This window comes from Oncorhynchus nerka, linkage group LG8 (assembly GCF_034236695.1).
Source record: "Oncorhynchus nerka isolate Pitt River linkage group LG8, Oner_Uvic_2.0, whole genome shotgun sequence".
NCBI lineage: Eukaryota > Metazoa > Chordata > Actinopteri > Salmoniformes > Salmonidae > Oncorhynchus > Oncorhynchus nerka.
Window position 1 is genome coordinate 47,646,339 of NC_088403.1, and position 12,578 is coordinate 47,658,916.

General features: G+C 47.8%; 1 protein-coding gene across 1 annotated transcript in view; it reads right to left on the reverse strand.

Annotated features, from left to right (window-relative positions):
* Positions 1-1,262: 1,262 nt before the first annotated feature.
* Positions 1,263-12,578, reverse strand: part of efnb3b (ephrin-B3b) — a 129,924-nt gene continuing 118,608 nt past the window's right edge. Inside the window, exons 4-5 of the mRNA XM_029666706.2 lie at positions 9,019-9,090; positions 1,263-5,548 (exon numbers count right to left, since the gene is read on the reverse strand). Coding sequence (XP_029522566.1) covers positions 5,097-5,548; positions 9,019-9,090 — 524 coding nt within the window. The 3' untranslated portion in view covers positions 1,263-5,096. The remainder of the gene's footprint in view (positions 5,549-9,018; positions 9,091-12,578) is intronic.

Below are 12,578 nucleotides of genomic sequence, written 5' to 3' on the forward strand. Positions count from 1 at the left end.
AGAGAGAAGGGAGTTGTTACAGAATGGGGGAGAGAAAGAGAAAGGGATTTGTTACAGAATGGGGGAGAGAGAGAGAGAAGGGGAGTTGTTACAGAATAGGTGAGAGAGAGAGAAAGGGAGTTGTTACAGAATGGGGGAGAGAAAGAGAAAGAGATTTGTTACAGAATGGGGGAGAGAGAGAGAGAAAGGGAGTTGTTACAGAATAGGTGAGAGAGAGAGAAAGGGAGTTGTTACAGAATGGGGGAGAGAGAGAGAGAGAAAGGGAGTTGTTACAGAATGGGTGAGAGAGAGAAAGGGATTTGTTACAGAATGGGGGAGAGAGTGAGAAAGGGAGTTGTTACAGAATGGGAGAGAGAGAGAGAGAAAGGGAGTTGTTACAGAATGGGTGAGAGAGAGAGAAAGGGAGTTGTTACAGAATAGGTGAGAGAGAGAGAGAAAGGGAGTTGTTACAGAATGGGGGAGAGAAAGAGAAAGGGAGTTGTTACAGAATGGGAGAGAGATAGAGAGAGAGGGAGTTGTTACAGAATGGGTGAGAGAGAGAGAAAGGGAGTTGTTACAGAATGGGTGAGAGAGGGAGAAAGGGAGTTGTTACAGAATAGGTGAGAGAGAGAAGGGAGTTGTTACAGAATGGGGAGAGAGTGAGAAAGGGATTTGTTACAGAATAGGTGAGAGAGAGAAAAAGGAGTTGTTACAGAATGGGGGGAGTTGTTACAGAATGGGGGCGAGAGAGAAAGGGAGTTGTTACAGAATGGGGGAGAGAGAGAGAGAGAGAAAGGGAGTTGTGACAGAATGGGGGAGAGAGAAAGGGAGTTGTTACAGAATGGGAGAGAGAGAGAAAGGGAGTTGTTACAGAATGGGGGAGAGAGAGAAAGGGAATTGGTACAGAATGGGGGAGAGAGAGAGAGAGAGAAAGGGAGTTGGTACAGCTGTTAGGGCTGACGGTCATCTATGTGGATACGTTGCTAAGCAACACCCAACACTAACGAAGCTGGGGTAGATAACTGGTTGATAACACAACTGGGGGAGCAGTGTGTGTGTGGACTGAATGGGTACCTTTATAGAGAAACAGTGAATGGAACCCTGCTAAGAAAAACCCCCATAGGAGAGACCTGAAAGGGTTACATCTGAGAGACTGGGCCTCACTGGAGTACGTGACCCCTTCCAGGCACGGCAAGCACGGGACACACACACACACACGCGCGCGCGCGCAAAGATCTTCACACTTCATCAAAAAATAATGAACCCACGACCAGACCAGAGAGTGGTGCTTAAACATCATTTTTTTAATCAACATTTTTCCAAAGCAGGAATGTACTAGTTTTTTCCTCCCTTTAGAGGTGTGTTGGAGGAGAGAAAGAGAGGAGGAGGAGGTCATAGTGACGGGAGGGATGGGGGGAGCGGAAAGGAGAAGGTAGACACAAACCCATCTCACACAGTGGTGTCCCAATACAAAAAGTCTCAAGACATCACATTCAAGAGCCAGCCGGCTCCCTGTCGCCTCGACCTGCTGGCTATTGGGACAAGGAAACACACTCACACACACCAACAGAGGGGTGGGGTGGAGGGGGCTGCGTTTTCACAAAACAAGAAACCTCTCTTTTTGAAATGAGGATCCATGAGAAGCATCCATGAGAAAAAATCCAACACATTGAAAACAGTCAAAAGCAAACAGTGAAAGAGAGAGACAACCTTTTAGTAAAACACCGACTGACATGACAACAAAAAAGCCCAAGCTTTGAGTCCCGGAGGGAGATTCTCCTCGGTGAAAAAAAAGATGAGAGGAGGATGTAGAGGGAGAGGAGAGAGAGAAGGAACCATTTTGCGAATGAGCAGCATTGGGATTCCACACTTGGATTCCACAACTCCACAAAGTCCAGGAAGTTTCTCCAAGTGTTTATGTTCATGGCAGCAGCCACCTTTGTCAAATACTGTCATTTAGAGTGTCAGAGGATTTCAGAACTCGGAGAGCGTTTGTAGTTTGGCTTTGAGCGTGTTTTTGAAGGGATACAGTATTCCTGGTGGTCGTGTATTTGTACAGGAGACAAGACAGATTCCCACATACATAAATACCAAGATCCTGATGCTGCAGTACAGAAATTGGGGTGAAACTTTTACCCTAATTAGTCAACTTCTCCGTAACACTTTCTAAGTTCAAAAAGCATAATGGGAACAGATTCCACAACGTACAAATGATGTAAAACAGAGAGTAGGTGTCGTAGTAAAAAAAAGAAGATGAAAGCGATATTTCAAATAAAGCTTTTTGAGCAGGTGGGCATATGAATAAAAGACACGTGGGGTGAAGCTCTGGGAACAAACATCCACCTGTTGAGCACGAGAGATATTTCAATGTGTGGCACGGCACCTATTGTCTGCTATTTTGTTAGCGTATGTGTGCATTTGCAGGTCGTCGTGCCTGTTTTGAACGCGCCGTGGGTCTAACACTCAACGATACTAAGGAGCAGCTCGCCGATACAGCACAACTTAACACACGGCACGTTTGAAGAAGGCTTTGCCTTCGAAAGAGGGTGTGAAAACTAATTAACCAGGCTAAGAGAATGGCAGGAACTGGTTTCAGAAAAACACCCATACAAACACAGTCTTGTATAACTAACCTTGTGGGAAGATACAATTCAGTCCCATTCAAAAACCTTATTTTCCCTAACCTGGGGACTAACGAAATGTCCCCAGTCGGTCAAATGTTTGCTTGTTTCCTATTCTTGTGGGAACTTCTGGTCCCCACGAGTATAGCTAAACATGTACACACACGCACAAAAACAGGGCGCGCACACCCTCTTTTAATCCTTCTGTCACACACAGAGGTGTGTATCAAAGCCAGGACTGTGTCAGAAATAGGGAGCCGCATGGGAGCAATCAATGTGTGTGTGTGGCAGAGAGAGGGATGCAGAGAGAGCCAGACAGAGAGAGTGTGTGTGAAATTGGCGTATACATGTACGGCATGTATGTGTGTGCGTGTTATGACAGTGAAAGAGAATGTGAGAGGGCTCAGTGTGTCTGTGTCGATATAATCAGTGTAGAGTGTGTCTGATACATAAAGCTGTTTAAGGGGGAAATCGGGAGAATTTGAAACGTGCCATTTCCCTTCGGAGAAAAGAGAATTGTCTGTGTCTGTTCTCTTGAATGTGTGTCTATCTGTCAATGTGTGTGTGTGTGTTTTAGATGAAATCTCTCCTCCTTATTCCACAGTGAGGTTTCCCCCTGAAATCCATTTCAGCTGTGTGTCTGTTCCTTTCCTCCGTCCTCCCAGGGTCCATCACTCCTTCTCAGCACTCCATTAAAGGAAAGGCTCCTCTCTTCCGCCACAGTCAATGTTTCACTCTCTCTATCCTTCCCAGGGATTCTTCTCTCTCTCATCGCTCACTTCACCTCCCATCCCCCCACTTCTTCCGTCTCTTCTCGCGCTCTTTCTTTTCTTTAGTGTGCAATTCCTTCTTCAGTCTTTTCTCTCTTAAAAAAAAAAAAAAAGTTCCACATCCAGTCGCTCTTTCTCTTTTCCCCCTAGACAGCGACTCCGGTTCCCGCTCTTTCTTTTCATTCTATTTCATTTCATTTGGAACCCGCCCTCGTTCATTTCCCCCCTTGCTTTTCCTTGTGCTCAAAAGCGTTTGAAAAAAACTTTCATAGATGGTTTCTACCTCAACAACTTCCACAAACGAGGTCTAAACTTCAAAACTACAGCATAGTACAAGAACTATAAAAATATACATAGGGGGAGGCCCAGAGGGGGGAGGGAGGCGATGAGAGAGAGAGAGAGAGGGAGAGAGAAACGACCTCAGTTCGCCAAGGAAAGAAAAACAAAGAGATTCAATTCATTTACAACTCAAAGAGGAAGGAAACAGGGTCAGGTTTCTAAATAGCAAACAAGAAAGCACAGGATAAAAAAGATCTAGCAGTATAACAGAAGTGTTGTTTTACAAGTGGAGGAATCAAAATAAAAAACGATTAAAAAAAACAAGACGTCTAGAAATGATTGACTGGATATTCATATATAATCTGTAAGTGTTGCTAGCGATAAAAAAAACTCACCTTTTATATTCACTCACTTTTTTGTGTTTTGGTTTTTAAGACAAGTCTAAAGACACGCGAACACACACATTCACTCGCATGTAGCGTATACACAGATTAACACACACACACACAGACACACACACACACACACTGTACTAAAGCACAATAACTGCACACACACTTCTGTGCAACAGCAGTGTCAGAATTATTATCCTAGTCTCCCACACACGCACGCACGCACACACACACACGTTATTAAAATATACAAGATTCTGAATGTCACTAAGACTCGATTGGTCTAACCGGTTGATCACGTGACCCCAGCTCAGCTTTCTGATTGGGTGAGAGAGTCAGAGGCCCCTGGTCCAATGAGAAACCATACACACACAAACAAACTAGGATCCTATTTGTGAGTTATAACATCAAGGGCCACAGTTAGCCTCAGGGTCCAATCAGGAGGCAGATAGGTCTGATACAGGACAGGAGCATTAGAGAAATACAGAGATCTCAGGATGTGGTTGGTCAGAGGGTTTTCTAGGGGTCAGAGTCCCAGAAGTCCAAGTTGTGGCGGTACTAGTGTGTGTTCTCTCACACTAGCTTGGTGTGCATGTTCTCACACACTTATCCTCATGGTGTACAGGGAGGGGACTCTTCTCTTCAGCTCTGGTGGGTGGGGGGGGTTGATTCATGGTGAGACAAAAAAAAGAAAAGTGGGCCCCAGAGTCTCTTGCCAGTCCTGTCCTCTTTTAAGGGGCCGGTGGGGACTATATACTAAACCCTCCATACTTAGCTTAGTGACACAGTCGAGTGAAGAGTGGTGGGCGTACGGATGGCCTCTTCAGTTAGCTAGATGCACACACCTGTGGCTGGACTGGGGTTGGATAGGGAAGTTCAGATACTGTATAAGACCCTGAAGGTCTTGGTGGTTTTGGAGGGTAGGTCAGTGATGGATTACTGTAGGTAGGTTTTACGTGGTACTGTACTATAGGTGGGCTGTAGGTGGTACTGTACTGTACAGGACAGGGTAAGATGGTAGTTGGTAGTACTGTAGGTTGTCATGGCAACTGCCCTCATACTTTGTAGTAGATGTTTGCTGGACTCTGGGGGGGCATCTCCTGGACGATGTAGACGGGGTGACCGTAGTCCCCGCTCACCTTCTCGTAGTGAGGGCAGTACGCCGAGTCCGAAGCCCGCAGCGGGATGATGATGTCACTGGGTTCCGAGCCGTTGTTGTTACCGCCCCCATGGCCGCCGCCGTGCCCGCCGCCATGCCTCTTGGGGCTGGTGAGGGAGGAGAGTGACAGAGGCGGGTGGTGGGACTCCGAGTGCTTGGCGTGTCGCCGCCGGTAACACACCACGCAGATCACCGCGGTGACCAGGAGGAGGAAGGCGGAGCCCCCTGCAGCGCCGGCGATGACGGCCACGTTGGAGGGGGGGAGGGGTCCGTTCTCGCCCCCCGCGCCTCCCGAATCCCCGGCGCCATCGCTAGGAACTCTGGGATGGGTGGCGTTACCAGCACCACCTGTAGAATGACACAAAAAAATATGATTTTTATAACCTTATAAAAGACAAATACAATGTTATGTAACTTTACCTTTAAACGGGTCAACAGTCACAAGGCCGCGGAGCCGGACGGATTACCGGGACGTGTACTCAGAGCATGCGCGGACCAACTGACAAGTGTCTTCACTGACATTTTCAACCTCTCCCTGTCTGAGTCTGTAATACCAACATGTTTCAAGCAGACCACCATAGTCCCTGTGCCTAAGAACACCAAGGTAACCTGCCTAAATGACTACCAACCCGTAGCACTCACATCTGTAGCCATGAAGTGCTTTGAAAGGCTGGTCATAGCTCACATCAACACCATCATCCCGGAAAACCCTAGACCCTCTCCAATTTGCATACCGCCCCAACAGATCCACAGATGACACAATCTCAATCGTACTCCACACTGCCCTTTCCCACCTGGACAAAAGGAACACCTATGTGAGAATGCTGTTTATTGACTACAGTTCAGGGTTCAACACCATAGTGCCCACAAAGCTCATCACTAAGCTAAGGACCCTGGAACTAAACACCTCCCTCTGCAACTGGATCCTGGACTTCACATCGATGGGGCTGTAGTGGAGCGGGTCAAGGGTTTCAAGTTCCTTGGTGTCCACATCACCAACAACCTATCATGGTCCAAACACACCAAGACAGTCATGAAGAGGGCACGACAATGCCTTTTCCCAGTCAGGAGAAAAAATTTGGCAAGGGTCTCCAGATCCTCAAAAGGATTTACAGCTGCACCATCGAGAGCATCCTGACCGGTTGCATCACCGCCTGGTATGGCAACTGCCTGGCCTCTGACCGTAAGGCGCTACAGAGCGTAGTGCGAATGGCCCAGTACATCACTGGGGCCAAGCTTCCTGCCATCCAGGACCTATATACTAGGCGGTGTCAGAGGAAGGCCCCAAAAGTTGTCAGACTCCAGTCACACAAGTCACCTAAATGTACATATCACCTCGACTAACTTTTACCTCCGCACGTTGACTCGGTACCGGTACCCCCTGTATATAGTCTCTTTATTGTTGTTTTATTGTGTTACTTTTTTATTTATTTTTTACTTAAGTTCATTTAGTAAATATTTTCTCAACTCTATTTTCTTAGAACTGCATTATGGGATAAGGGCTTGTAAAGTAAGCATTTCGCGGTAAGGTCTACACCTGTTCTACCCGGAGCACGTTGACAAATACAATTTGATTTTGATTTAACAGACTTTGACGTGTATACAATAAATGACACTGTACCTCTCATAGGCAATTCTTAAACCTTAAACCAACATTCTGCCTTGTCTTCTTTAGGGTGCAACCTCTTCTATATACACAGTACATATTACGCGCCAGTGAACATATCTGTACGACACCAAGGTGACTAACCGTCTTCCTGTAGTTACAGTGGCAGAAACATCCCAACAGGAATGGATCTGAGAGGGTTTGGAATGCTCCTGTGCGCCTGTGGAGACCGACTGAGACGCCGTGGCTCTGGCTAGAAGCTACAGCCATCCACAGTGAGGGGATCAAGGCGGCACGCCTCATCCCTTAAGCCTAACAACGTTGTTTATGTTGCATTGGCGCATGCCCACATAAAGGAGTCAGAACAGTTGGGTGGTTTGGGCGCCATCCCAAACACCACCCCACTCTCTATTTAGTGCACTGTATAGGGAATAGGGTGCCATATGGCTTTGGTAAAAAGTAGTGCACTTTATAGGGAATAGGGTGCCATATGGCTTTGGTAATAAAATAAGTAGTGCACTATACAGGGAATCGGGTGCCATTTGGGGCACAATCTGGGTCTCTAAAGCTAGAGACCACACAGTGATGCTGCCTGGTTGGAACCTGGTCCCAATCGCATGGTCCGACCGCATGGCAGGTCATAGCCCAGCAGGTGTTTGTTGGGTTTGGGACCGCCTGCGAGGAATGGTCGTGTTGACCGTGCAAACGTTGGCGGTGGTAGCGGTTAGGGCGGTAATGCGAGGCGCGGTCGTGGGATTGGGTTATCATTATCCTTGGCACATTAACCCCCCTCGTTTTCTCTCCCTCTCTTCCCCCGTCTTCCTTCCTCGCTTCGTGGATCTCCCACTCTCTGGGTTTTTGTGGACATAATGACTTCCCTTGCTCTGTGCCTCCCCCTCCTCACCACCCTCGCTCCTTCCTCACCCTCTACTGTGAGCCCCCTACCATGCATGCAGGACTGACTGATTGTCTAGCTGACTGACAAAACACTAATACTAGACGCCAATTCCGCTCTCCGCCTCTCGCGTTCTTCTCTTCATCCCTCTCTCATTCCCTCCGTCCCCCCAACATCTCTCTCTCGTTCCCTCCAACATCTCTCCCTCGCTCCATCTCCTCCGCCTCCTTTCACCAGCTCTGTCTATTATCATCCTTTTCCCTTGTTCTCTCTACCTCCCTTCCATCTCTCACTCCCCTCTCTCTCTCTCTCTCTCTCTCTCTATTCAACAGTACTCTCCATACCTCTTGCTTCTCCTCTGTCGGTTTTCTGCTCCTTCAACAGTGAAGCCTTTCCCCTTCCCTTCCTCTCCCCCCCTCCCCTTTTCCGTCTCCTGCGCTTTCTCCTTTGCTCTCGTGTCTCTCGCCCTCTGCTTTCTTCTCTCTCTCTCCATCTCTCATCAGTTCTCTCATATCCACTTCACATTAGAGAGTAGAGATGGCCTGTATGGCCATGTCCCAAATGGCACCGTACTACCTATATAGTGCACTACTTTGGACCGGGCCCCTTAAGACTCTGGTCAAACGTAGTGCACTATATAGGGAATATGGTGCCATTTGGGACAGTCTGTATGTGGTTGGGAGAGACAGAACCAGCCAGCATACAAAGACCAGGTCAACAAGTTCCCGGCCATGAGACAACATCCCTCCCTCCCTCGCTCCTCTCCTCTATCCTTTCATCGTCCTCTTCTTTCCTCACTCCTCCCCTCCCCTTTCCTCTACTCTTCTGTCTTCCCCTCTCCTGTCCTCTCTCCCTCTCCTCTCTCACTACTCAGATTTATCATTCTCCTCTCCTCTCTCTTCTTCTCTTCCTTCTCTCCGCGGACCAACAGAAACCAGGCCGCCCAAACTAATGACAATAATAACTCCTTCAAATGGCGCCCCTGGTCTCCCCCCCCACCACCGCTCCCTGGGCAGCTATTAGAGCCATCGTTCCTCGCCTGCGGCACTTAGCTCTGAGGGGAGGAGAAGAAAAGAGGGGATGGACAGAGAGGGAGAGGGATGAGAGAGATAGAGGGATGGATTTAAATAGAGATCCCACAGATGTCGCCGGCTTGTATCCTCCATCTGTCGTTTTCTTTCCGTCCCTCGTTCTCTGTCGCTTCTTTCTTTCTTTACTCACTCATTCGCTTGCTTTTTTTTGTCATTTCGGACTGGTTGTGGTATAATCTATCCTCCTGGTGGTGTAAGTGTGTAAGCTCCTCCACACCCCTCTTACCTGTATTTCTGGTGTTGGTACGGCCCGCACTTTGGTCTGGTTTGGCAGGTTTCGGGGGCAGTCCATATGGGTCTGAGGGGGAAAAAACAGGGTGGTACAACGGTCAAGATAACACATCCCGTCAACATGAAAACAACCTCAAAACAGACTACACATAGACTCTGTCTGAGCTATAAAAAAACAGATCTCTGAGGCCCATTTAATGAAACTAAATATTGATCGTCTTCCAATGTCCTTTTCTAAAACAGCTCTCCAACTATACTAAAAAACGGGATACTTAAAGGGTTTCCATTTGTAAAAGTACCACAGTGAATATAGAACTGCAAACAAAACCGTCTCCACGCCCTCCCACCTGCCAGACAGGGAACGGCCCCACTGTCATGCTAGGCCGCGGCCCCCAAAAACGGCACCGTATGCCCTTCCTAGTGCACTTCCCTACGGACCCCGATCAAACGTTGTGCACTATAAAGGGAATAGCTGGGGCTACGACAGAGTGCCGTATAGATTTACCGAGAGGGACATAATAGACAGCCCTGTTATGCTGTGAACACAGAGACTGTACAATGTACACACACACACACACACACACACACACACACACACACACACACACACACACACACACACACACACACACACACACACACACACACACACTATGTGCTGAGCTATAATTCTACACTAACTGACATTTACGGAGGTCCATACACAGTGGCAGGTATTATTGGTTCGACAGGCCCTCTGAAGACAGACAGCCAATCAGAACTTGGCATGAGGGGTGTTTGGATCAATAGGGCTGCTGGGGCTTGTGAGTGCTGTGTGCATTTGAGGGTGTGTGTGGGTGTTGTGTGTGTGTGTGAGCTTGTGTGTATTATTATCTTTGTGGGTAATCCTCACAAGTCCCCAGAAGTAAAACAAGGATCATTCTCCCTCGTGGGGACATTTCCTACATCCCCATGAGGAGAAAGGCTATTTTAGGCTACGGGGTTAGAATTAGGGTTGGTGGTTATGTTTAGGAGTTAGGGTTATGTTCAGGGTTAAGGTTAGGGAAAATAGGACCTGTAATGGAAACCAATTGTAGGTCTCCACAAGGATAGTAAAACATAAAGTGTGTGTGTGTGAGAGAGAGAGAGAGAGAGAGAGAGAGAGAGAGAGAAAGATTGGGTGTGTTTCTCGGGAACGTGCAAGTTTCTAAGACTCTGTGTGTGTGTGTGTGTGCCTGTGTGTGTTTCAGAGCTGAGCGGCGCTCCAAATCTCATCAGAGATCTCTATGAGGCGGCACACCGTGTGTTTAGATGACAAACAGAGCAGAGGTGACCTTTCAAACCCACAACAGATAACACAGGGAGGGGGGGGAATAAAGGAGATATTGGATGGGGAGAAAGAGACAGGACAGGTAAGGCAAGGAGAGAAAAGGGATGAATGAGGTAGAAAGAGAGAGAGAAGAAGACGGAGACAGGTTGGGAGAGAAAGAGAGGGTGCAGGACAAGTGGGAGATAGACAGAGAGAGGGGCGGGGAGGGCAAGAGAAGTAAGGGAGAAAGGAAGATGAGTAAGAGAGGAGTGAGCAAGAGAGAGAGGGACATGAAAGGTGAGAGAGAGAGGGACATGAAAGGTGAGAGAGAGAGAGGGACATGAAAGGTGAGAGAGAGAGGGACATGAAAGGTGAGAGAGAGAGGGGACATGAAAGGTGAGAGAGAGAGAGGGACATGAAAGGTGAGAGAGAGAGAGGGACATGAAAGGTGAGAGAGAGAGAGGGACATGAAAGGTGAGAGAGAGAGGGACATGAAAGGTGAGAGAGAGAGAGGGACAAGAAAGGTGAGAGAGAGAGAGAGAGAGAGAGACATGAAAGATGAGAGAGAGAGAGGGACATGAAAGGTGAGAGAGAGAGAGAGGGACATGAAAGGTGAGAGAGAGAGAGGGACATGAAAGGTGAGAGAGAGAGAGAGGGACATGAAAGGTGAGAGAGAGAGAGGGACATGAAAGGTGAGAGAGAGAGAGAGGGACATGAAAGGTGAGAGAGAGGGACATGAAAGGTGAGAGAGAGAGAGGGACATGAAAGGTGAGAGAGAGAGAGAGAGAGAGAGAGAGGGACATGAAAGGTGAGAGAGAGAGAGGGACATGAAAGGTGAGAGAGAGAGAGGGACATGAAAGGTGAGAGAAAGAGAGGGACATGAAAGGTGAGAGAGAGAGGGACATGAAAGGTGAGAGAGAGAGAGGGACAAGAAAGGTGAGAGAGAGAGAGAGAGAGAGAGAGAGAGACATGAAAGATGAGAGAGAGAGAGAGAGGGACATGAAAGGTGAGAGAGAGAGAGAGGACATGAAAGGTGAGAGAGAGAGGGACATGAAAGGTGAGAGAGAGAGAGGGACATGAAAGGTGAGAGAGAGAGGGACATGAAAGGTGAGAGAGAGGGACATGAAAGGTGAGAGAGAGAGAGGGACATGAAAGGTGAGAGAGAGAGAGAGAGAGAGAGAGAGAGAGAGAGGGACATGAAAAGTGAGAGAGAGAGAGGGACATGAAAGGTGAGAGAGAGAGGGAGAGAGGGACATGAAAGGTGAGAGAGAGAGAGGGACATGAAAGGTGAGATAGAGAGAGGGACATGAAAGGTGAGAGAGAGAGAGGGACATGAAAGGTGGACCTGCAAATTAGTGTGAAACCCAAGAGAACAGAGGTGAGGAGGACGAGAGAGAGGAATCAATGATGGCGGTTTTCATTCAAGCAGCAACGAAAGAAAGAGAGTGGGAAAAGAGAGATATAGGGAGTGCTACTCTTCTCCCCTGGGTGGGCTGTGGAGAATGATGGAGACACAGCAGCACCACTTCCCTCTCAGGAGAACAGCTTCTACATCAACACACAGAAAGAATAACTTTCACAACAACACACAGAGAAGAGAGCTTGTACAACAACACACAGAGAAGAGTGCGTTCACAACAACACAGAGAGAAGAGAGCTTTCACAACAACACACAGAGAGAAGAGAGCTTCCACAACAACACACATAGAGAAGAGAGCTTTCACAACAACACACAGAGAGAAGAGAGCTTCCACAACAACACACAGAGAAAGAGAGCTTCCACAACAACACACACAGAGAAGAGAGCTTCCACAACAACACACAGAGAAGAGAGCTTTCACAACAACACACATAGAGAAGAGGATTTCACAACAACACACAAAGAGAAGAGGATTTCACAACAGCACACAGAGAAGGTGGCTTTCATAACAACACACAGAGAGAAGAGAGCTTGCACATCAACACACAGATAAAAGGGCTTTCACAACAACACACAGAAAGAAGAGAGCTTTCACAACAACACACAGAAAGGGCTTTCACTACAACACACAGACTGAAGAGGCTTTCACAACAACACACAGAGAAGAGAGCTTTCACAACAACACACAGAGAGAAGAGAGCTTTCACAACAACACACAGAGAAGAGAGCTTCCACAACAACACACAGAGAAGAGAGCACAACAACACACAGAAAGACAACAACACACAGAGAAGAACAACACACAGAGAAGAGAGCTTCACAACAACACAGAGAAGAGAGATTCCAC